This window comes from Pollachius pollachius (assembly GCF_949987615.1).
Source record: "Pollachius pollachius genome assembly, chromosome: 3".
Lineage (NCBI taxonomy): Eukaryota > Metazoa > Chordata > Actinopteri > Gadiformes > Gadidae > Pollachius > Pollachius pollachius.
Window position 1 is genome coordinate 32,428,288 of NC_136936.1, and position 25,679 is coordinate 32,453,966.

Here is a 25,679-nt window from a genome sequence, read left to right on the forward strand (position 1 = left end):
ACTAATTTTAATGTAATTTAACATTGAGATAAAAGGTCCTCTATCGCCACAGACGACGGACATCATTCAGTAAACTGTAGCTTCAATGTAATATGGTTGTTACATCCGATCCGTTTAGGGGTCAGGAACATCAGGCACAAATTATTCCAAATAGTATTTGCCGTCATATTTACAACTCATTATTATTCATAAATTCATATTTAAGTGCAAACTTGCATTTATTTTATTTTGCTTTAGAAACTGCAGATCACGTTAGAAAATCAAATGTAAGCATTGAAATATTTCTCTTGTTTGTTTTCAGCACCAGTGAAAGTAGAGCAGGAGAGCAGAGTGACAGAGCAGGGTTCTCAGTTTGGTTCCGGGGCCCCTGAGGCCCCCCAAGGCCCCCCGAGGCCCCCCGAGCCGAACCCTTCCCCAGGCCCGGAAACAGGACCAATAGGATGTGTGCGGAGCGATGTTCTAGTAGAGCGCATTGCGCCAGGCACGAGCAGTCCATCACAGATCAACCTGAAGGATTGGATTTGACGTAGTGGTTTCCAGGCCTAATATTTAAAACCAACCACTGGGTGGAGGCGTGCACGCTCGCTCAGGGACCGACGGACAAATCCAAAGCATTATTTTCAGGGAGTGTCTACATTTGTACAGCACCGACTACTGCAGTGAACATTATATAGATATTTCTCTATCAGCCTTGTTTTTATTTTAAATGTGTTGTTTTTTACAGATTGTACAGATTTCTAGTCGCCTTTGTTCTTTCCTACAAACAAATAAAGGTTTAATTATTACAACGGTCCTATGAGCTTGCTTTGCTGCGTGCAGAACATCATTGGGTAAATGGCATACGTGTGGCTGCACAAAGTAGACGGTAAAAAAAAATGAGAAGAGTATTCTGGACCATAAATGTTTATAAAAAAAAAAAATCCTCAATACCATCTCTTAATTCTGTCCCAACACAAACACTACACAGTAGCTTTCTTTTTGCCACGCCAAAAAGTCTATGGTCATTCCCAGATCTCCAATGCTCCTACAGCTCGCTGCGTGTCCTCCAGACGCTCACTTCACTTTGTTCTCCTTGCTCCTCTTCTTGCCGGGGGTATGGTTTCCGCCGCCGGTCGTCCTCTTTTTGCCGGGGGTCTCGTTGCCGCCCCCGGTCGTCCTCTTCTTGCCCCAGTGGCTCTTCTGCTGCTCCAGACGCAGGCGTTTCTTCTCCATGTAGGACTCCATGTTGTCGAAGTTCACCTTGTACAGGTGCTCGAAGCGGCTCTCTGCCACGGCCAGCGCTGTGGGGGAGGGAGGGGTACCGACTCTTAGAGCTACAGATACTGCTTTAGAGCGCTGCTCCAACGTCACATAGAACACATGTTACAGACGTTTGGAGCAGCTGAACGGCATGTTGGGTTATCTGAATGTAGAGGGGTATCTGAATGAAGAGGGGGTATCTGAATGAAGAGGGGTATCTGAATGTAGAGGGGTATCTGAATGAAGAGGGGTATCTGAATGAAGAGGGGGTATCTGAATGTAGAGGGGGTATCTTAATGAAGAGGGGGTATCTGAATGTAGAGGGGTATCTGAATGTAGAGGGGTATCTGAATGAAGAGGGGGTATCTTAATGAAGAGGGGGTATCTGAATGAAGAGGGGGTATCTGAATGAAGAGGGGGTATCTGAATGAAGAGGGGGTATCTGAATGAAGAGGGGTTATCTGAATGAAGAGGGGTTATCTTAATGAAGAGGGGGTATCTGAATGAAGAGGGGGTATCTGAATGAAGAGGGGGTATCTGAATGAAGAGGGGGTATCTGAATGAAGAGGGGTTATCTGAATGTAGAGGGGTATCTGAATGAAGAGGGGTTATCTGAATGAAGAGGGTATCTGAATGTAGAGGGGTATCTGAATGTAGAGGGGTATCTGAATGAAGAGGGGGTATCTGAATGAAGAGGGGTTATCTGAATGAAGAGGGTATCTGAATGTAGAGGGGTATCTGAATGAAGAGGAGTATCTGAATGAAGAGGGTATCTGAATGTAGAGGGGTATCTGAATGAAGAGGTTATCTGAATGAAGAGGGGTATCTAAATGAAGAGGGGTATCTGAATGAAGAGGGGTATCTGAATGAAGAGGGGTTATCTGAATAAAGAGGGGTATCTGAATGTAGAGGGGTATCTGAATGTAGAGGGGTATCTGAATGTAGAGGGGTATCTGAATGTAGAGGGGTATCTGAATGTAGAGGGGTATCTGAATGTAGAGGGGTATCTGAATGTAGAGGGGTATCTGAATGTAGAGGGGTATCTGAATGTAGAGGGGTTATCTGAATGTAGAGGGGTATCTGAATGTAGAGGGGGTATCTGAATGAAGAGGGGTATCTAAATGAAGAGGGGTATCTGAATGTAGAGGGGTATCTGGGTATCTGAATGTAGAGGGGTATCTGAATATAGAGGGGGGAGTGTTTGTGTGTGTCTCACGTTGGAAGGCCTTCCAGTAGGGTTTGAGGGCTTCAGTCACACGGCTCACTTCGGCGTTCTCTGCATCACACTAGAACATGGAACAAGAGCTCTGTGAGCGAGCATATATCGGCCCCATCACCCTTTGAGCCGAACAAGTACAAATAAAGGAGTTGTGTCTTGTGATGACCCATTGCATAACCAAAGTGACGGTGACAGCAGGGATGCAAGCTCTGATGCGATCAGTCCTTTGTAGGGATGCACCAATATGAAAATTTTGGCCGGTACCGATATCCGATATTAATTTTGCTGTTATGGCCGATAACTGATATTTACCGATATCGATATTTTTTTTAAAAAAAGTTTCTGAGATGATAAAATTTTGTACAGACTGAAAATCATGCAAACTGAATTTTTGAATGTCTTCCTTTATACGTAGAACGTATTTAACTTCCAAATAACAAGGTTACAGGGCTACCATAAAACATAAGTAACCAACCTTTACCAACCAACCTATACTCTAGGGCAGGGGTCTTCCATTCAAATTGAACAAGGTCCAGTTACTAAAAATTCCTTCCAAGAAAGGTCCGAACCTCTAACCTACCACGTCCTAATAGCCTACTTTTGTCAAATACAATCAACACGGCATATTTCCTTATAATTTCAGATGTATTTATTTTCAATTTCTAAATAGCTTACTTTTAACCATGAAAAACAAGTAAGACAAAGTAACGCATATTAACATTTCAAGTAAACAAAACAGGTACATTAGGCCTGCATTTCAAGTAAACATAAAAAGTGCATAAGGCCTACATGTCAAGTAAGCAAAACAGGTACCCCATCTGTAGTGACTGAGACAACCTTTGTTAGATCAATCCCCCTCTTTGACAGCATCTCCACAATAGCCTCATAAATATCTTCTCGTCTTGTGTGTCTCAAGTGGTGTTAGACCCAACAGGTCCTTACAGATCTCTTTCTTGACTTGATGAAAAAAAAAAAAAAAAAAATCACACATAAACTAAAAGCTGGGCATTATCCGTTACATCTGATGACTCATCAATGGCTAAGGATGGGACACTCTGAACAGCCGCATCAAGCTGTGATTTTCTGGTTGTCGTTGCAGCTGACATTGTGATTTGCTTTATTTTTTCACCCAATTCATCCCTTTGTTTACCTTCAAGTAACGTCTCGGCAGCAGCGTTCAAGCACTCCTTCACAACAGTCGCGTCACTGAAAGTTTTTTAATGTTGCCCCAAAATCCATGCAATCTTAAGTGAGCATTCATTTGCACGTTACTGGCCTGTAAATGAGTGTGTGAAGACTCGCGTAGACCTCTCATACTGAGCTCTCAGCTCGGATATTTTCCACGATCTTACTTCTGACTTCTGGGGATATTTTTTCTCGAAGGATCTGTGTTTGAATTCGTAATGCCGCTTAATATTCCCGCTTTTTATCAGCGCCACGGTTTCAACACATAAAAGACACAACAAAGGTTTAGTACTGCCTTGCGGGAGAATGAACATGTATTGCTCAGTCCATTCATCTTTAAAATGTCTGTTTTCGTGGTCAACTTTCCTAATTTTCGAGCAAGCCATTTTTCATTCCAAATCGCTCTTCCGGTAAACAAACCATTTGATTGGCTATTTTTTGAGTGACACTATTACGCACATGCCGTGCCAGACGGAGGGGGGGGGGGGGGGGGGGGGGGGGGGGGGGGGGGGGGGGGGGGGGGGGGGGGTCGGTGAGTGCATGATCTTCGCTTTTTGCTGTTTTTATGCTGTACTACGGACTATTCTGCCTTTCAATTTGTATTTCAGTGAGAAATGTCTTTATTAACATAATCATGCTTTGTATAGTGAAATATAAAAATAATTTTAAAAAAATGCATTATTTTAAATTGGTCATGGGTCCGGATAGGACCGTCACTTGGCCCAGACCCGGATCGCGGTCCGCCGCTTGGAGATGCCTGCTCTAGGGACTATAGCATATAACCGCATTGTCTGATTACAGTTTAATTCATTATTCACAATTTACCAGCCCGATACCGATATTAATGCCGAGATATCGTGCATCCCTAGTCCTTTGTCTTCTCAATGACACCAAATCGCCGTCAATGTTTTAGATCAAAGACCTTAGTCCAGCATAAGGTGTTGTGGTATTGAAACTAATAAGCTAATTAACAGGTTTTCCCAAAAGAATCGGTTTCAAAGCACCTACCTGCCAACCATCCTGTGTGTGCGTGTACACCTGGAACGGTGTGTCTGCAGAGTCCAGCAGCACCCACAGTCGGCCTCTGGGGTCAAAGGTGATGTCCAGGGGGCAGTGGGGCAGGGTGAGCTGGTGGCTGGGGGTCAGTCTGTCCTCAGTACCCTTCTCCAGGCTCAGCATCTGCAGCGTAGCAGCTCTGGAGACAAAAACGTGTTTTTCAGTCAAACTTTTTTCTTGTGATTGTGTAACTTAAATCAAACCATTTCATTCAGGCATCAATTGGAAACTTGAATTATGTGCATCACAAAGCACAGAGTACCACCCCAACTAGAGAAAATGAGTGCAGTACTTATATCCTGACAGCAGAGGGCACCATAAGGGACTCCGAAAGCAGGAGCCCTGTGTACCAAGTACTTGATAAGTTACATTTTATCTGATCACTTGCTCTGTCATTCTGTCTCTTTATCACCTTTCTTATCACCTTTCGTCTTTATACCGATTATGCTTCTATGGCTTTAGTTTGTTAATCTCATAATTAAAAGTTTAAACCATGAGATTAACAAACTATAGCCATATAAATATAATCAGCATGAATCCAATTAGTAGTAGAGAAGTCAACAGTATCGTTTAAAGAAAATAGGAAGCTCATCAGTTGAATAAGAGTGTGCTCTGATACAGATACAGTACAAAATGGCATCAGTGCATGTTATTATGATCGCAGCAAACGTTCGTGAGCTACAAGAGAAAGTTTACTTTTCCTTTACATCTAAATCAATGGTGTGGTTAAAGTGCAATTAACCTACACAAAGTGCTGATAAAAAGCATCCAGAAATACATTTGACCTGTGTCTTTCTCCGCCCGGTGACAAGAGAATATATAGCCCATGTCCCGGGCTCAAATTAACGCTGGTCTAAATGTCGGGACACGACTGACACTTGGACAGCGTTTCAACAGAAAGCAAAAACAAAGGATGTTGATAGAAAGGAGGTTACCACATAAAGAGTCAGTTGGCCATGTATTATAAACAAATCAAAGCCTTACAGACTTTGTGTGTCATGGAAATGGTGTACAGATATTGGCGAGTGATGTGTACCAGGTTTACTCAATATAACCCTTTAACACAACCATGTATTTTAAAACTGCAATAAAATACAAGATTATAGAAAAACATGAAATAAAAATAAAAGTCACTCGAAATATTTAAAAGCATACAAATCAAGCGGCAGAAGGAGAACAGAGAAGGGACAAACTTGACAATTGGTTAATGGGGGGGGGGGGGGGGGGGCATAAATCAACTGACCTTTCAGACTGTACCACCACGTGAAGGCCGTCTGGAGAGCTTGTGATCCGACTCACGGCCGACCTCTGGTCAAACACAGCAGGAAGCCATTTAGAAGGTGTCCGGTATAGCCACGGTTACAGGAAAGCAAGAAAAAAGTTAGAATAATTTTTGCAAATAATTCTATTGAAAGCAAGGCTACCTTTTAGGAGTAGCAGCCTGCTCCTACAAAACAATAAAAGTCACTCATTTGATTTTACAAAAATGGTCATATATAGATAGATCACGGTTTTCAATGTTTGTGGTGCTGCGCCGTGTAACATTTTAAATTGGGCTGTAGTGCAAATTAGTTAAAACACATGTTTTTTGGAACAACGCTTCAAAAAGTGAAACTGCAATATCACGCAAGTGCTGTGTGGAGAAAGTCAGTGTCTTTCAGATCCAATCTCGGTCCGAGTGACTGGGTCACAGCAGAGCATCGATGCAAAGCGGGGCGCACACCAGACGAGCCACAGAGCGCTGTATCGGACTCTATATTGCACCCTAACCCTATTCTAGGTCTTGTTTTGTGTTTAATATTACGTTATGCTCCAAGGTTTGGAGCAGTGCTGGAAGTCATAGCGTGGCTGTATGGCAGCGCTGGAGTTCAAGCTCTTTTTGGAAACACGACCCACGGCGTGTATCCAAAGAGACGCCGACCCGAGTTCCAAATGAAGACACACTGCTTTGAATGGATGGTTGCACTTCAAATTAAACCTAGAAAGGTGGTTGGTGCATTGTGCAAAGTTTCAATTAAATTGCACCCCAGCACTAGTGCTATTCAAGAGCATGCAAAAGAAATGCACTATTGTAGATGAACGGCCGATAAGAAAAAGATTGTTATTGGAGTATATAAACTTAGTAGAGGAGGAAGGACGCAAATAGTTGCAAGGACAACCTATGCAATAGAAACATTTTACAATTGATGTCAAGTGAGTGACTCTTTTAAAATGAATGTCCACAGATGGATGGTACATGACATTTGGTGAGAACAAAATGTAAGTGTTGAGCCCTGCCAGGACATCCAATACATATCATCTGAGAGGTTTCACTGGGTACCGCAGTTATGTTGCAAAACTTTTTTTTTAAGGAACAATACAATTTTCCAATTTTTTAATTGAACCATACCATTCATCTATATATCTATATATATTAGGGCTGGGTATTGCCAGGTACCTCACAATTCAATTCGATTCTTTAGGACTTGATTCGATATCGGTTCGATTTGATATTGATCCAATTGCTTCGATATCGATTAAATAATACATGCAGATGACAAAAATACCTAAATATTATTTAGAATTAACCATTTCAAAATGAATTAACCATTTCATTGTGCTTTAACTAACAACAAGGGAATACACCATTGTTTAGTATCGTTCCTGAGCTAAACTTGCAGCATAAAAGTAATAATCATAACATGGACAAATTTAAAAGGGCATGTACATTTAGGCATACTCGCTTCTAGATTACAATGACTGAGTATGCTTCTTTTTTTTTGGGAAATAATCGATTTCAAAAAAATTCTGAATCGAAATTGAATCGAGAACAAATAAACTGCAGTGCATTGATGAATCGATATTTTTCCCCAGCCCTAATACCTATATCTATACACACACACACACACACACACACACACACACACACACACACACACACACACACACACACACACACACACACACACACACACACACACACACACACACACACACACACACACACACACACACACATCAGTGGCGGCTGGTGGTTTTTAAAGTGAGGGAAGAAGGACTGCGTGCTTGGTTGCCATTGGCCTGCTTGCACTGTTAGTGGCGTATGGTGGCATAAGTATGTGAGACTCAAGTTGTTTCAGGGTGTTTTGGGGAACTACAAAATAGCAGGGATATTTATGTGAATTGATACAAATCACCCGTGGCAGCATTGTACTTTGAAAGCTGGTGGGCAGCATGTCTTGGACTACAAGGGCAGAATGAAAGAATGAAAAGCCAATTAGTCAAATCAGGCCTACTCTTGATTTGTAAAACTCAATAAAAGAATCTGGGCCTAGCATTGGGCCTATTTTTGCCCTCTTTGACTGATTGGTTGTCATTTGGCGACGTTTATTTTCAGCTACAATTGTTCTAAGAAAAATGAAGACACAAGACCAAAAGTGATGCCAAATGAAATGCATCATGCTCTGTACCATTCACTAACATCCTTTCCATAATATCAAAACAGAATGGTCAGAGGAACAGACGATTGAAAGAACAACAAGAACATAATTTCACAACTATTTGCATGGGCTGTAAGCCTAACATTGTTTGAGGCAAATGTGGATGTTAATGGATGTTTCAGAATGTTGGTCATGGTGTTAAGCCAATTGAGATTGAGGGACTTCATTTATAGATCAAGTCAATCCTCCTTGCGGGCTCCGCAGCTCGGCGATGTTAAGGAGGATCTTCCTCCCTCTCCTCACTGGAGAAGCCTCCACTGATATAAATAGATATATAGAGATATATAGAGATATATATATATATATATAGAGATATATAGAGATATATATATAGAGATATATATAGAGATATATATATATATATATATATATATATATATATATATATATACACACATACACACAGTGGGGCAAAAAAGTATTTAGTCAGCCACCAATTGTGCAAGTTCTCCCACTTAAAAAGACGAGAGAGGCCTGTAATTTTCATCATAGGTAAACCTCAGCTATGAGAGACAGAATGAAAAAAAATAAATCCAGAAAATCACAGTCTGATTTTTTAAGAATTTATTTGCAAATTATGGTGGAAAATAAGTATTTGGTCACCTACAAACCAGAAAGATTTCTGGCTGTCACAGACCTGTAACTTCTTCTTTAAGAGGCTCCTCTGTCCTCCACTTGTAACTTGTATTAATGGGACCTGTTTGAACTCCTTATCAGTATAAAAGACACCTGTCCACAACCTCAAACAGTCACACTCCAAACTCCACTATGGCCAAGACCAAAGAGCTGTCAAAGGACACCAGAAACAAAATTGTAGACCTGCACCAGGCTGGGAAGTCTGAATCTGCAATAGGTAAGCAGCTTGGTGTGAAGAAATCAACTGTGGGAGCAATTATTAGGAAATGGAATACATACAAGACCACTGATAATCTCCCTCGATCTGGGGCTCCACGCAAGATCTCACCCTGTGGGGTCAAAATGATCACAAGAACGGTGAACAAAAATCCCAGAACCACACGGGGGGACCTAGTGAATGACCTCCAGAGAGCTGGGACCAAAGTAACAAAGGCTACCATCACTCACACACTACGCCGCCAGGGACTCAAATCCTGCAGTGCCAGACGTGTCCCCCTGCTAAAGCCAGTGCATGTCCGGGCCCGTTTGAAGTTTGCTAGAGAGCATTTGGATGATCCAGAACAGGATTGGGAGAATGTCATATGGTCAGATGAAACCAAAATATAACTTTTTGGTAAAAACTCAACTCGTCGTGTTTGGAGGAGAAAGAATGCTGAGTTGCATCCAAAGAACACCATACCTACAGTGAAGCATGGGGTGGAAACATCATGCTTTGGGCCTGTTTTTCTGCCAAGGGACCAGGACGTCTGATCCGTGTGACGGAAAGAATGAATGGGGCCATGTATCGTGAGATTTTGAGTGAAAACCTCCTTCCATCAGCAAGGGCACTGAAGATGAAACGTGGCTGGGTCTTTCAGCATGACAATGACCCCAAACACACCGCCCGGGCAACGAAGGAGTGGCTTCGTAAGAAGCATTTCAAGGTCCTGGAGTGGCCTAGCCAGTCTCCAGATCTCAACCCCATAGAAAATCTTTGGAGGGAGTTGAAAGTCCGTGTGGCCCAAAAACATCACTGCTCTAGAGGAGATCTGCATGGAGGAATGGGCCAAAATACCAGCAGCAGTGTGTGAAAACCTTGTAAAGACTTACAGAAAACGTTTGACCTCTGTCATTGCCAACAAAGGGCATGTAACAAAGTATTGAGATGACCTTTTGTTATTGACCAAATGCTTATTTTCCACCATAATTTGCAAATAAATTCTTTAAAAATCAGACTGTGATTTTCTAGATTTTTTTTTCATTTTGTCTCTCATAGCTGAGGTATACCTATGGTGAAAATTACAGGCCTCTCATCTTTTTAAGTGGGAGAACTTGCACAATTGGAGGCTGACTAAATACTTTTTTGCCCCACTGTATACACACACACACACACCTTTACAGGATGATACATTTGCTACGATACGATTCGAGGGATGCTACATTTTAATATGGAACGATTCAATGCGATTCGATTCAATGTTCCGGTGTGATTTGATGAGATATCTGATACAGTTAATATACATTTAACGTTAACACATTACTTTTCTATTAATTAAAATAAGCCTTCTATAAAAGAGACATTGCCTACTTTCAAATATATATGTTATAGGGACCATGGAATCTTAGGTTTTTATATTTAAGGAGTAAGGAGTCCAGCTGGGGAGGGGGGGGCATGTCGCGATTGCGCAATCGCTCACAAAATACATTTCAAAGTGGACCGGCCCACCGGGAGACCTCCTGATCTTCAGTCCCTACTGCAGAACAGCCTGGGGGTCTAACACCGTAATATATATAAACTATAACCGCATTTCTCATTAATCGCAATTATTACACGGATCTTCTCAATGCATGGAACGTTCCGTTCACTTGCATGGGCCCTTCACAACTTCCGGCGGTGAATTATATTTGATAATTAACTGTTGCTTAGTATAATCATGAGTATAATTGACCGCTGTCAAGGAAAACAAAGGATTATTTGCCTCTGATGACGTCTTTGGTATCACTCCAGAAGTACAGGTAACTTGTCAACCCCAGCGTCTTCGGTTGCTAAGCGTCTTTGGAGGACTATTTCTCAGCTGATCAACACTAAGAATGCTGGTAACAAATAAAAATTGTAAAACGACACACCATGTGAAGTTATTTTTTTGTTTTGGCAAGTAGCCGTATAATAAGCGGGATAATTCATAGAACATCGCCGGTCAATAAGCCCCTTCGCCGAAAATAGGCCCCTTCAGGGCGAAGCAAGACACCTCCGCTGCGCGTCAGTGTCCTGTTCGCCCTGTCGGGGCTTATTTTCCCGATAATGACCGGCGTTCTATACATTATCCCTTACATATCCTGCTGCTTTGGGTTTGCATTTGTGCGAGGTGCGTTGAGAGGAGGAGCGGGCGAATCCGCTGTCAGTGCTTGTGCATGTATGATACGCGGGTTTATCAAATAAGTGGTAGTGTACCCGTGTGAGTGTGTGAACGAGAATGACAGGGAGAATAGAGTGCTATGCGGAGATGAATGAACGGAACGATATTTATCTTTAAAAATCGCAAAAAAAAAAGAAAAGAAAAAGCAGAATTATTTGGTGACGCTCGATGTTGATTCTGTTGCGCTGCGCCACACATTGGTCTATGTATGGGAAACACTGCGCATCTGTGTTAATCCAACCGGATACAGATTTATATCGGTGAATCGTTACACCCCTAATTAATTTAAAAAAAATATATATATATATATATATATATATATATATATATATATATATATATATATATATATATATATATATATATATATATATATATATCACACTCACACCTTTATATTTAGTTTTAAACCAAACATATAGATTAATCATCTTAGCACATTTCCCTAGTCTTCTGAAGCCCCGACATCTTGGGGGGGGATCACATGGTGTCGGGCATCACACTGGGCTGCTCAGGAATCTCTCATACGACAGATACCCCCACCTCAGAGACCCCCAGGCCCCTATGGACACTACAGTACGGACACGAGGCTATATTAAGCAGGCTCCTACAGTACTAATGTTATGTAACCAGTCACGCCTATCTATACATGTTCTCAGGCGCCTTGGTTAAAAAATAAATATTCATGTGTGTTGTGCACATAAGAAATTGCTTTGTGTGACTGTGACCAGTAGGAATTAAACAAGTGATTTTGCTGTAGTATTTTCAGTTTGCAGACATTTCTATAAGACGACCATGTGATGGGGAAGGTGTGGGTAGTGTTGGTTACCTTCTCCTCCTCTTCACCCTCTTTGGTGCTGTTAGGGTCTTCCCTCAGCTTCCTCATGTCCCACCTCTGGATCTCCCGCCCAGATTCATACTGCCACAGAATCACAGTCCCATCCTGAGAGCGGGCGAGACAAAGAGAGAGATGAATAAACTGCAAGACCGAAATAATCATTCCAGCGCTCCAGACTAACTATTTTCACTAGGAGCACTGTGGCCCCTAACTGGCACACACCGTAAATCAACATGCCAATTTGATTTTCTCATTTTTTTCACTGGAATACTAATAAATATTTTGATAATGGATGCAGAAATTACAATGTGCGGTTTCAAATTCAGTGTTTTCACATTTTATCACAATATTTATTAGTGATTAGAGAATCACATTTTATGTGATTCTCATCTATACCAACTGTTGCCACGTGTGCGCGCGCATGCGTTCGACGAGTACGGAAGCGACAGTTTCACGGGAGTGCGCCCGCTTGTCGTGCCGCAGGACGCTACGCCTCCTCTCTGCCCGCTCGCCTTTCCATTGAGAATGCATTAGCAGGCGCCTCCCTTTATGGCACATGAAGTCCTGACCGGGTTCGGGTACCCGCTGGTTCCCGACGGGTGACCAGCACAATTTGGATGAAACGGGTGAAAAATATGTTTGTCACCAGTGGACGATGTGCCTTTTTTGCACAGCAATCTAAAGCACCAGGCCAAACACCACATAGTGTATTTCCCCGGCGTTCCATCTAATGTGTCTAATTTTGCTTCGGGTGCGGGTCGGGAGCGTCGATATCAATTCATAGCGGTTCGGGTGCGGAACGTAATTCGCGCTACCGTCGCAACACGGGTCAAATGCGGTTTTAAGTATTGCGGGTACGGGCGGGTGTGGGTTTGCAAAATAAGACACGTGCAGGACTCTGACACTGGCACACTAGCCGCAGGTCGGAAGAACGATAGTTCAATAGTTTGCGTATTGTAACACATGTAACACATGTAGCAGGTTGTGAAATCTTTCCCCTTCTCAGAGAAGTTTTTGCGGGCTCGATATTTAATCCCTAGGATTAGGGAATTAGCCACTAACAGTGGCAATTCCCTATCCTTCTCACCCTTCTCATTGGCCTGCTACAGATTCCAGATTAGTTGACGCGCCCCTTCCCCGTTTAACGTGTAAAATAAAAAAATAAAAAAGGGCAAATTTACTGGTCGCACATGTGCAACCAGATGCAAAATTCAGTCACACACTCAAATTTTGGTCGCAAAATGTGACCATTTGGTCGCAGTATGGAGCCCTGGGTTGAGCCAAGTCAGAGACCCGGTGGGTTCTGGTATGTTCTGAGAGATGAGACTCACTCCTGATCCAGAGAGGAGCCACTCCCGGTGAGCCGCAGGGATCAACAGAGAACTGACGAACCTGGAGAGATCACAGAACACATCTTAGAAAGGGTTCCATTGACAGATAAAACACAGCTACTTGGCTGCTATAAGCCTAAATAGCCATGTTAAAATATATCCGATATGATACAAAGAGATAAACATAGATTCAGTTATAGGGACGGCTGAACAACCGGATGGGAAGACACATGAGACATTCTGATTATTGATACTACTAGTAGAGTACTGACAGGGTGACGGCGGTGGATGGTGCACTCACTCTCGGTGGGCTAGGCAGAAGGCCTGGATGTTGTGAGGAGACTTGAGGTGGCTGACCCGGATCTTCTCGTCACGGTCAGCGCTGATGACGTAGCGGTCGTCGGGTGAGAGCGTCTGGAGAGCAAACAGAAGAAATTACAGAGACCATCTCAAGTAGTACCACATATTGTTTTATTGATGTTCTCCATAAATATAAATACATTTATCCAGACCAACTAGTCCAAGATAAATATTTCCTTTATGATATTGTACCAATTTAGACACTTTGAATATGTAGAACTGGAGTTCACTACACGCTGACCAGGAGGTGTCAAGAGTTGTAGATGTATATTAAATGTAAATAATACATTTGCCTCGAAACTTCTTGAAAGCAAAGTTTTTTATTTAATAGAAAGCGGCAATAATAATAATAATAATAATAATAATAATAATAATGATAATAACTAGAAAATGTATTTGCTGCAAAAAATGTGGTGAGTGCTGAAGTACAAAGTGAGGTTGAAAATATGTTGTAATAAAGCCACATAGATTAAGACAAAGAAACGTTAAATGGCTTATATCAAGTGAAGGGATTTGAACAGAGTTCAAAGTCTAAATGGAGTAAACAATGTAAACATGCACACCATTTAAAAAAATGTAATGGTTGGAAACAAATAAAGTGACAGCTGAATGAAAAGCACAAAGCATTGCTAAAAATACAGAAATGTTTTAGGAATACAACTGAAGAATCTGGAAGGTCAATTGTATTGCCCTGCACTGCTGAAAAATCTGAAAGGTAAAAAGCTGGAGTAGTAGTAGCAGTAGCTGAAGAAGATGTAGTAGCTGAAGTAATAGTGGTACTAGCTGCACAAACGATATGCCTTATGAAAGGTATGGTATTGATTGATGTTTGCAGAAAGAATTATAATAATCCCGCCCGTTTTTTTGAAACCCTTTTTTGAACGAAGGTTAACGATAAAATATTGACCAAGTTACGAAGTCTGAAGTAGTAAGTGTCAGAGAATAGACAGACAGCTGTGGCGTCCTTCCATTGAAAAATATAGTATTTTATAAGTAGAATATCTTAAAAAGTATAAAATATTTAAATCTGAAAAAAAGCACGTGATTCCAATCTAATATGAACATTTTGAAATTGGAATGGAGTCTTTAGGTGAAAATTTGAGGAAGGAGAAAGGTCCTAAAGTTTGTAGAGAATAATAAAGAAAGAAAGAAAGAATAAAACTTAAGATGAACAATAGTTGAGCGCTGCATGCAGCACTCACCTAATCTAATACCTAATTTTGAATTGAATTTATAGAGTTATTGTCGCACTCAAAGCGCTTCACAGAGGAGATTTACAACAATAAATAAATAAACAAAAGAAATGCAAAGTTGATGGGGGGGGGACGACGACGACGACACAAATAGCGTTTTACTAAACATCTTCAGTGAAATAATGGATGAACATGATTCTTATAGGGAAACTTTCACACCCTGGGCATTAACAACAAAGGAGACAAAGCTGAGCGATCATCGTTGAGGGTTAAGGAATGGCCATGGCTGAAGTCAATCATGGTGGGAGAGACTAAGTTAATTAACAATACACTATGGTGGGGGGGGGGGGTGAGAGACCGCCAAAGGAATCTACACATCAGAGAAGTCAGGAGAGTGGCATGGTCTTAGTATCAGACTTTGTGGCTACAGTGGCAAGGGAGACCTCTCTAGGTGCAAGTAGAATGCATACAAAGTAAACAAGCTTTATATAATTTGTGCATCATTTTACAGTATCATTACGATACATTTTTCCACAACAGTAATAAGCCACTGAACACGAGCTGCAGGCGGCTTCGTTATGCCATTAATGCTGTGTTCATTCCATATCTGCCTACTGGGTATATTACCACATACACTAGTGCTCACATCACCTGCATAAACTGAATGGCTTTTAGCAATAGCCACAAGCCATCCATCCCCCTAAAACAGCAGAATCCTAATTTCAGGTAACATCTACACATTTATCCCCCACCACAATCTACTCATTGCACACACACCAAACTATTGTCCCCTGACTTTAAACAGGGCCCACAGGAGGTCGTCCCTGTGTCCTGATGGCTCTAAATGATGGTATATAACTGGTCCGTTACATGGAGGACAGGTCTTACAAGAGCGAGCAGCATGGAGAGGTGACCCAGCTTCAGTTCCCCGGCCCTGTGGGGCTCCTCCACAGAGAAGGAGTAGACGTCCCCTGACTTGTCCGCCACCAGCAGCTGGTCCTCGGCCTGGCTGAACACCAGGGAGGTGCAGCGCCGCACCACCCACCTGAGGCCAGGGAATCACCAGAACACACAGGGAGGACGTGCGGGTTCAGACAACACACTGATGAGGCAAGACAGTTCATGTTGTTTATACCCAAGAAACAGTTGCGATCAAGGCCGTGGTAAAGCAATACGAACATTGCACTATTTCACCTTGTGCTGATGCACTGCCATGGAGAGTCACATCGGAATAGAACAAGGCGTTTGGAGTCATCTATCAGCGCCGCCAGTCTTCCAGTGGGCGACAAGGCGACGGCCAGGATCACGTCAGTTCCGGTCTCATCAGCACCACCTTCATCACTTATAATGCCAAAGCCGTTGAGATAGGGGTAAAACAACAGTGAAACATCCATGAACATAACATCTTGTACCCATATAGTAGTCCGTCAACCGACATGAAACTGATCAAGAAATTAACTTGACATCGTAGTTCGTGACAAAGGGTAAAAAACATCTCCACTAACGTTACCTTTTATTGTCACTCTCCGTGTCCTTCGGTTTCTTTTCGGCGGCATTGCAGTCAAACACGAACGGTTCCCTGTAATTAAGGCAGATGTGAATGTGTATCAGTAAGTCTACTGATGACTGTAAGCAGCCATACAGCTACTTGAAGCCTCAGTGTTCAACACGCACGTAAAGGCAGAACAAATATAGCTTATTCTGCGTGATATCTGCGCAAAGCAACCACAGGTCTCACTAACCTCTCCTGTTTGGTGTGAATAGAAATTAGTTTGCTGTCACATGTGGAAACAATCCACTCTCCACAAGCGCCGATAGTAGCCATTGCTAGGAAGCTATGCGACCACAGTCACGTGGAGAGTGCTCCTCTATTGTGGCGCTCATAAAACGCGTCATCGCCCCCCAGATAATGAGATGTGAATTCACGTTTTTGCATAAGAAATTTCCTTTCCTATAGAGTTGCGAAGTCACGCCCTTTCCGGTAGAGCCCATGGGACCTATGAGATCGAAAAATATGAATGGGTTTCAATGGAGAGAAAGTAATTATTTTCTAGTCCCAGTCTTTATATGCCCCGGATTACACATATGTTGATTGTGGATTTAAATGATAATTTTTCATGCAAAGAAAACTAAACATTTTCGTGAAGGAGTTTGATAATGTTAGGTTTTTTCCAAGGGAAGGATAAAAGCATTGAAAGAGGTGAAAACCATTATAAGTTGGGGCATGGAACGGGGAAAACGTTTTTCAAAATCTTTTGCAAAACGCTTTTCAAAATCTTTTGCAAAGTATTTTGCGGATCGTAATGTAATTTGAAATTCGCAACACACGGAGCGTTGCGAAGTGCATTGCAATCACGGGGACGCTATAGATTTTCAATTTGAATAAAGGAACTCAAAAAATTTGACAAAATGTTCTATTTTTATTGTTATAACTTTTGCAAATTTCATTGAGGATTTCATTGTCACTTTGCATATTAAAATACACTTTGAATAACGTATTTACAAATTACATTATTGAATTGCATAATGAATTGTCAATTGCACAATGTAATGACTCATTGAATTGCAAATTGCTTTCCATTTGAATTTTGCTACATATGCTTCCATACCATAGCAACATGCCACCGAAGACGCATGAGAGACGCGGTAAAGCAAAAGAATAGAAGAGAAGAAAATACAATTGATAATAATGGATACCAATTCCAGAAACACAATTATTTGAATACACATTAATTCATTTATTGCTGGTTAGTAAGCACATAAAATACACCATAAGAAAAGAAAATGCCAACTTCACATTTAAGAAAGACAACTGGGGGCAGTTGATTTCAACATAAGTTTACCCCCCTTTTTTCACATGTGAATTGGAATTCATGTGGCCTAAAATATTCCCGTTGGCCAAGTCCGACCTAAGTGATTCTCACTGATGGCGATAACCTGATTAAAATCAATACGACAAGAACGCATGGACAAGAGCGCTTGTTTTAGTCAATCTTCGGAAAATTGTAGTTTCGCACTAGAGACGCTAGAGGTCGGCAATACCCGCCGTCGCGCAATGACGTCGGTTAGGAAGAGTGGAGTCGAATTCATTTTAAACAGTAGTGCTGTCTTTTCCTATGTTCGAAAGGAAGTACCTTTTCATCTCTCCTTTACCCGATGACGTTTTCCACAAAGGTTAAGGAAAGGAGGCATAAAGGTTAGGAGATTTGACTATTTGTAGAGGCCCGTGGTGTGCGAGGCGTTCTTGCAATGGACCTATTGCATGCCGCTCCTATATTGTGGCGCTCATAAAATACGTCATCGCCTCCCCCAGAGTACAGAATGTACACAACACGCAGAGACAGACATCTGAACACAATGTACTGGCCTCAAATAAAGTCATTTTTATTGATCTGGTCAGTTCGGTTGAAAACATATAGTATATGCATACGGTGAACTTGTATAAAATGGGCCAAGTATCAATGATATGCAAGTTGAGGACCTGAAAACAACCTAAGAAAGCAGCAGTGTGCTCCTCAGAAAGGGGGCGTGCTCCACACGTGTGTATGTGTCAGTGGGTGCTGCTGCACAACACGAAAAACCAACCCTTATTCAACGTGGTGTCTCTCTTTGGGCATCAACCTATAGCCTAGACCATTGACATTGCCTCCCATGTTATATAATTAATTAAGATTGGGTTAAAAACAACAGCGTCCCTTTTCTTTTGGCGCCGTTCACAGTTGGCTGTCGGCCAGGGGATCTAGACGCACACCGGTACATTCTCATCCATCGTGTCATTTATTCAGTAGAAGTTTGTAGTAGTAGTAGTTTGTAGTAATATCCGGTTCTATTTTGCTTTGGTATTTAAGGACACAGCCGGAGTCGCATTGATAATCATGGCGACATCTCTGCTGAGGATGGGAAGGCTGGGCTCCTCTCTGAAGGTAATGATAAATAAAATACATTGTGCAATGAATTGAATGCAACACTACACTCGGAAAGTCTTTGCCTTGGTTTTAATCAGAAAACACCTAGGTGGGGCAATACATGTAACGTAAGGGCTATGTCTGTAGCAGGCCTGTGAGTTAAATGCTATTGGTTAAAGGCCTGCTACATGCATGGTTTGCAGCAATACTTACATGATCTGCCCGCAACGCCCGTACATATATGTGGTTATGCAGCTTTTAGGCGTCGTTATGTTCGATGTTTGCATTTTTACCCGTGTATTATATCTCGTTTTAAGGTGAAGGGACTCAATGTTGGAAATACTGACAAAACAACATATATTGTCTTCTGCACCCATGCATGTCTCAAAACTATTTTGGGACACTTGGTTTGTAACTGGTTAGGTCTATTCTGAAACCCTCCTCACATAAGCTGAGGTCTCTAACGTTACTGTCATTGAAATGTGCTTCTTTGTGTCTTTCAAAATTGATATAAAGACCTAGAGATGCATATATTTCCGGTATGAATGCATATTTCTGACTGTCTGTGGACGTTGGTTTCGCAGTGTTTGAGGCCTGAGAGCTGCAGGTCTCCCAACAGAGTATCAGCAGTTGCAGCCCTCAGCACGAAATCCGGAGGAGGCAAGAAGCCGATTAAAAAAGTCAACCAAGGTAGCATCTCCTGAACATTTGTATGTCGTTTAGTATCAGGCAGTGATTGAGGTACAAGCATGACTGATCTCATTTGGTCTCTTCCACTAAAAAAACACAAGCATTCCTTATGAAAGGCTTTGGCATAGTTCCCCATTATGACCTTCAACTGGTCTCCACCAGTTGCTTCCATGCTTCCAAATTTGACCCCTAAGCCCCTTTCATTACACGTTTGCACCAAAGAATTCAATACTGAAGCTTTAAACTCACTAAATATTATGGCAATAGCTATTAAACCCATTTTGATGAAACATGCTTGTAGGTTTCTATTGATGATAGGCATACATGGGTTGTAAGGATTATGCTTCTTTATTTTTGAATTATGTGCAGTACATGACTTTGAGAACAAGATATAAATGAGAGGTAAAGAAGGAACAGCATAACGATCTTCTAAAGAAGAATGTCAAACGTGGATTGTAAGAAGATGGCCAATACAAATTGGAATAGATGTAATTCATTGTAATCCCAAATCTGGTAATTCTACCTTTCTTTTAATGCATGGTCAATATCAGGTGGGTTAATTTATAATGGGGGCATTTTACAAGCTCTATGGTAATACTTTCATATCAAACACTTGGAAAGCCGATAAGCATATTGCAAAATAAAAGTGAATTTATTAAGGGAAAGGCATTTTGGGGTAGAACCAAAATCAGGATACTAAATGGAAAACTTATTTTCTTCCCTTTAATGCTTGTACCTCAGTCTGTCTCATATTGTATTTGACCTTTTACCCTTTTCCACAGCATTCTCCTGTGATCCGTTTACTGCTTCACACTTTTCCTAATGGTCTTTAAAGGCTTTTTTTCTAGCCTTTTTAAAAAACAGGATGGAACTTAGACGGCTATGTATAAATCATTAACTGTGATTTTCTCCCTTTTTAGTTATTTTGTGTTCATCTAAGTGGAGTACAGAAATCCTCTATTCTTATTCTGCTCTGCAATTCCTAACTATTCATTTCATTTCTGTAGTTGCTTTGTCAATGTAAATTGTTTGTGTTGGATGAATGTAATCGTAAAAATGTGATTGTTAACGAATAATAGGGGATTATGCATAACAATTCATTTAAAGCCAAATTAACTCTTCACCTGCTTGTATTCTCCTTCATCCTAGACAAAAAGCCTGGTAAAACATACTTTGATATAGAGAAACTAGTCCAGCACAAGACCTTTGTGGAGATGCCCAAGAAGGACCCCGCCCTCATGGTGGCCGTAGCAGAAGCTGCAGCTGCAGCTAAGCCTGCTGCAGAGCCTCTCGCCGCCGCGGTTACCGCTGAACCTGCAGCCAACATTCCTGTTGTGGAGGCACCTGTCGCTGAGGCTGTGACCCCCGTGGTTGAGGCTGTTGAGGCTGCGGCCCCTGTTGTTGAAGCTGTGGCCGAAGCTGCGGCCCCTGTTGTGGAGGCTGTGGTAGAGGCCGTGGCTCCTGCCGTTGAGGCTGCGGCCCCTGTTGCTGAGGCTGTGGTAGAGGCCGTGGCTCCTGCCGTTGAGGCTGCGGCCCCTGTTGCTGAGGCTGTGGTAGAGGCCGTGGCTCCTGCCGTTGAGGCTGCGGCCCCTGTTCCTGAGGCTGTGGTAGAGGCCGTGGCTCCTGCCGTTGAGGCTGCGGCCCCTGTTGTTGAGGCTGTGGTAGAGGCCGTGGCTCCTGCTGTTGAGGCTGCGGCCCCTGTCATTGAAGCTGTGGCAGAAGCTGCGGCTCCTGTTGTTGAGGCTGTCATAGAGGCTGTTGAGGATGCGGCCCCTGTTGTGGAGGCTGTGGTAGAGGCTGTGGCTCCTGCCGTTGAGGCTGCGGCCCCTGTCATTGAAGCTGTAGCCCCTGTTGCTGAGGCTGTTGAGGCTGCGGCCCCTGTTGAGGCTGTGGCCCCCATCATTGAAGAAGCCCCTCCTGTAGCAGCTCCCCATGTTGTGGAGACTGCCCCTGAGGCCGTAATGGAGGCTGCTCCAGCAGTTGAAGTTGCCCCTGTTATTGAGGCTGCTCCAGAACCAGTTGCTGAAAGTGCTATTGAAGCCCCACTGGCTGAAGCTCCTATCGAGGCTGCCCCCGCTGTGGAAGCTGAAACCCCAGTAGAGGAGAGCCCAGAGGCTGTGGTGGCTGCGGCTCCAGTTGAGGAGCTGGTGGATCCTGCGCCAGTCTTGGCTGAAGCAGCAGGAGAAGAACTCCAGGCCCCGGATGAGCCTGAACCTGTTGAATCCCCTGAGGGTACACACTGCTGCACCACCACCGCCTCCTCCACCATTAGATAGGCTCCTTCTCTTTCCCATCTGGATTGGGCTGTATTTGCATTGAGTAAATGATATTGTGTATAGGTTAAGGATTAACTGTAAATATACTCTGATACAAACCACATTTGTTTCACTCTTTCCCTCTGCCTCTCATGTCACCATCCCTGAATGGTGGTCACTGTACTGCCATCTCCTTGTAACCAGCCATTGCATGTCCCTGCATTCACCTCCATCGCTGTTTGACTAACATTCACGGCAGTAGTCTCATTTTTATTGCCACCCTCTTGACTTCTGCAGTCTTGAGGTTAACATAGTAACTTCATGTTCAAAAAGTATTATTCCCTTTCCTTTTTTTGTAATTTAAAACAATCCTGTTTTTCGTATGTGTGTTTCACTGTTGAGGAACCGTCTTTCCTTTCCCAGCCACTTGAATAATTCATCCAACTTCTACGTACACCTTCCCACACACTTGTAATGTTTCTTATGGTTGTTGCATGGTAAAGTAAAATTATCCTTCCTTCCCAAACCTTTTCCATTGGTCTGTGTTTTGGATACTGTAACCTCTCCTAACTGTTTTCTTCCTGATTGAATTGCACTGTGTTTGGGTTTACGGGTTGCCAGAGAGGATTGACTAGCACACAGACTTTCTTCTTTTGTCAAAAGTAGTTCTGAAGCTGCAGCTGCTTCTGCCTATGAGATGACATGAGTAACCTTTCGCTCTTGCAGTAATAACAAGTCTTGTTTTGCGAGTTTAGTATGACCCTTCACCGCAAACCTCTAACCCGTCAACCCTTTTATTTATTCCCACCACCTTTCGTCTTTTCCTATTTAACCCTGTACAAACTCTGCCCACTATCCCAGGTTCTGGTGTCCTGCATGAGGGCCTATGGATTTAAAATTTTCATCCTAGCCATATTGGACTGATCCTACCATCAGTTCCAACCAAGAGTTTGCATTCTTTACCTTTCAATAATTGTTATATTTTTCTCCTTCAGCACAACTCGATCCCATTCAGAAGCTCTTCGTGGATTCCATAAGGGCGTACAACGCAAGCAGCCAGTAAGTCGATTGCATTGGAGGTACAAACACTTGTATCAAGTCTGTCCCGCCTCCCACTTATAAGTAGCTGGTGTACCTCACTAGCATGTGTAAGCTGACACTGACCTCTTGAACTTTGACCCCAGGGCTAGCGGCGGGTTGGTGGATGCGGGGGCAGAATATCAGAAGGCCCTGGCTGAGGAGATGACCAAACTGCAGAGACTCTACGGCGGCGGGGACCTCGAATCCTTCCCTGAGTTCAAGTTCCACGGTGAGTGGATCACACCAAGGGTTCCCCAGCCGTGTTGTCATAGTAGGGTTTAATATTATAATTGAAAGCGTGAGATGGTGGGTGGGATATTCCATTAATTGGTGTTTGATCCTTGTTGTTTTCCAGTTTTTTTTTATTTTGCTTTTTTTGCATAATCTCTTAACTCTATTTGGTTTTAGTTTTCATGGAAGTATTCTGAGGGAGTGATTGGAGATGATGTCAAAGTATTATCATGGAATATGGTCTTGACATGCATGATTTGAAGCAGATTCATTTAAAGGGGACATCTCATACCACCAGGTGTGAGTGTGATTAGCCATTACAAGCAGGTTTGAAAATGTGCAGCATTGTGACATCACAGGTTGGCGTGTCCATCTATCCGTCACACATCTAGATGGACACGCCCACCTGTGATGTCACAATGCTGCACATTTTCAAACCTGCTTGTAATGGCTAATCACACTCACACCTGGTGGTATGAGATGTCCCCTTTAGGAAAAATAACCTAACTAACCCTAATAATCTATTCCTTCTACTCCCTATTTATGTTTCAGAACCCAAGTTGAGTGAAGTTTCCTCCAAATGAAGACCTGCACCTTTTATGACATGTTTTTCCCACTCAGTCTTTCCTGTGCTTTCACTTAAGCAATGTTAAAAAAAACATCCTGTCTGCTATTTTTCTATGTGTGAATGTAGATGGAGCCCTTGGATAGCCCTTAGATATTCCAATGGAATTTAACCCTTTGTGTTGGTGTTTCTCTGGAAGAACTGTAGAACTGTGAAAATCTGCTTCTGCGTAGCGGCAGATAAGGAAAAGAAAACAAATAAACTCCAATTCATGTTTGTATTATGACTGGCTGATGGTCTCTTTTGTTGTTTTTGATACACACCCTGGCATTGATAATTATTCTTTCCATAGCTTACAGATGGATTACATTTTTTCAGAAATACGTGTTAACCTTTCTCCAGGGTATTGCAACCATGTTCAGTCCAGCCAGATGGAGTTACTGTTTTCAGGTAATTCAGGTAATTTCTTTATTAGATCAGCCCTGAAAAGCCCATGGGGCTGTTTTGGGACAAGACATTATTGATCAGTTATGAAACCTGCTGTCCTGGTTTTGGTTTAGTTTCTTCAGAGTTCATTTATTTTACCAGATGGTACGTTAACATTTACAAACATGACTTTTGAAATTGAACCATTATTTGCACATTCATTCCTTGTATTTTGATGAGTAGGCAACAGCTCTATGTATATAACTTTATGTTTGTCCTTGTATAGCCTTCTGTATACATGCAATGTTTATTCACTACAATAAAACCTAAATAAAAATACGGGTGCATCTAGAATTGGAGTGAATTAGAATATTGTGGAAAAGTTAATCCAATTTTAACCAAATTGAAACTCAGATTCATTACACCGAAAGGGAAATATTTCAAGCCTTTAATTGTATTAATCTTGATTATGGCTTACAGCTCATAAAACCCCTAAATTCTGTATCTCAAATTAGAATATCACATTACAGCAGTAAAAAAAAGATTTTTATCCGGAAATGTCTTATATGTAATCAACAATTGGTTGGTGCTCCTTTTGCATGATTTACGGCATCAATGCGGAGTGGCATGGAGTCGATCAGCCTTTGGCCCTGCTGAGGTTTTATGGAAGCCCAGGTGACTTCGATTGCGGCCTTGAGCGCATCTGCATTGTTGGGTCTCGTGTTTCTCATCTGCCTCTTGACAATATACCCCATACATTTTATTTGGGGTTCAGGTCAGGCAAGTTTTCTGGCCAATCCAGCAGAGTAATCCTATGGTCATTAAACCAGCTATTGGTACTTTTGGCAGTGTGGGCAAGTGCAAAGTCCTGCTGAAAAAGGAAATCAGCATATCCATAGAGCTGGTCAGAAAAGAAAGCATGAAGTTCTCTAAAATGTCCTGGTAGATGGCTTTGCTTAATTTGTACTTGCCTCTCCATTCTTCCTCCAGAATCTTGTATACAACATACTCAACGCCAGACGCTTTTGACATTGGCTCTGGTCCAGGAGTGGCTTGCCACAAGGAATGAGACAGTTGTAGTAGGCCATGTCCTGGATTTGTCTGTGCATGTTGGCTCTTGATGCTCTGACTCATGCCTCAGTCCACTTCTTGTGATGCTCCCACACTTTTTTTAATGGCCTTTGCTTGACAACCCTCTCAGGGCAGCGGTTATTCCTGTTGCTTGTGCACTTATTTCTACCGCACTTTCTCCTTCAACTCAACTTTCTATGAATGGGCTTGGATGCAGCACTCTGTGAACAGCCAGCTTCTTTAGCAATGACCTTTTGAGGCTTAGCCCACTTGTGGAGGGTGTCAATGACTTCTGATTAGCTGATTAGAATTTGACACCTTGAGTCTACAATATGAATTAGGAACTTTTTACAATATTCCAATTTTCTGATATACAGAATTCTGGGTTTTCATAAACTGTAAGACATAACGATCTAGATTAATACAAATAAAGGATTTATATATTTCACTTTGGGTGCAACAAATCTATATTATATAATTTATTGAGATGCACGTGTGTGTGTGTGTGTGTGTGTGTGTGTGTG

At 42.3% G+C, this 25,679-nt stretch overlaps 2 protein-coding genes across 2 annotated transcripts; one reads left to right on the forward strand and one right to left on the reverse strand.

The window, feature by feature from the left end:
- Window positions 1-27: 27 nt before the first annotated feature.
- Window positions 28-16,798, reverse strand: wdr4 (WD repeat domain 4). Its single transcript, XM_079731737.1, has 11 exons — window positions 16,675-16,798; window positions 16,443-16,511; window positions 16,127-16,273; window positions 15,821-15,977; window positions 13,681-13,793; window positions 13,380-13,440; window positions 12,040-12,153; window positions 5,943-6,007; window positions 4,652-4,838; window positions 2,456-2,525; window positions 28-1,280 (listed from the first exon to the last, which is right to left on the reverse strand). Exons 1-11 carry the CDS (start codon window positions 16,755-16,757, stop codon window positions 1,054-1,056), a joined length of 1,293 nt encoding a protein of 430 aa, XP_079587863.1. The 5' UTR covers window positions 16,758-16,798; the 3' UTR covers window positions 28-1,053.
- Window positions 16,799-18,515: 1,717 nt separating this feature from the next.
- On the forward strand, window positions 18,516-23,941 carry LOC307073550 (uncharacterized protein). Its single transcript, XM_079733431.1, has 7 exons — window positions 18,516-18,685; window positions 18,781-18,855; window positions 19,422-19,527; window positions 20,677-21,759; window positions 22,778-22,841; window positions 22,967-23,091; window positions 23,646-23,941. The coding sequence occupies exons 2-7, from the start codon at window positions 18,808-18,810 to the stop codon at window positions 23,675-23,677; spliced, it is 1,458 nt and encodes a 485-aa protein (XP_079589557.1). The 5' UTR covers window positions 18,516-18,685; window positions 18,781-18,807; the 3' UTR covers window positions 23,678-23,941.
- Window positions 23,942-25,679: the final 1,738 nt, after the last annotated feature.

What these genes read in the sequence shown, in the direction of transcription:
- wdr4 (XM_079731737.1), bottom strand. Translation starts at nt 16,757, where the DNA reads ATGGCTACTATCGGCGCTTGTGGAGAGTGGATTGTTTCCACATGTGAC. An exon ending in TGGCAGTGCATCAGCACAAG is followed by an intron (nt 15,978 to 16,126) that starts GTGAAATAGTGC and finishes CCCTGGCCTCAG; the next exon opens with GTGGGTGGTGCGGCGCTGCA. An exon ending in GTGGTGGTACAGTCTGAAAG is followed by an intron (nt 4,839 to 5,942) that starts GTCAGTTGATTT and finishes TTTTGTCTCCAG; the next exon opens with AGCTGCTACGCTGCAGATGC.
- LOC307073550 (XM_079733431.1), top strand. Translation starts at nt 18,808, where the DNA reads ATGGCGACATCTCTGCTGAGGATGGGAAGGCTGGGCTCCTCTCTGAAG. An exon ending in GGCTGGGCTCCTCTCTGAAG is followed by an intron (nt 18,856 to 19,421) that starts GTAATGATAAAT and finishes TTGGTTTCGCAG; the next exon opens with TGTTTGAGGCCTGAGAGCTG. An exon ending in ACCTGTTGAATCCCCTGAGG is followed by an intron (nt 21,760 to 22,777) that starts GTACACACTGCT and finishes TTTCTCCTTCAG; the next exon opens with CACAACTCGATCCCATTCAG.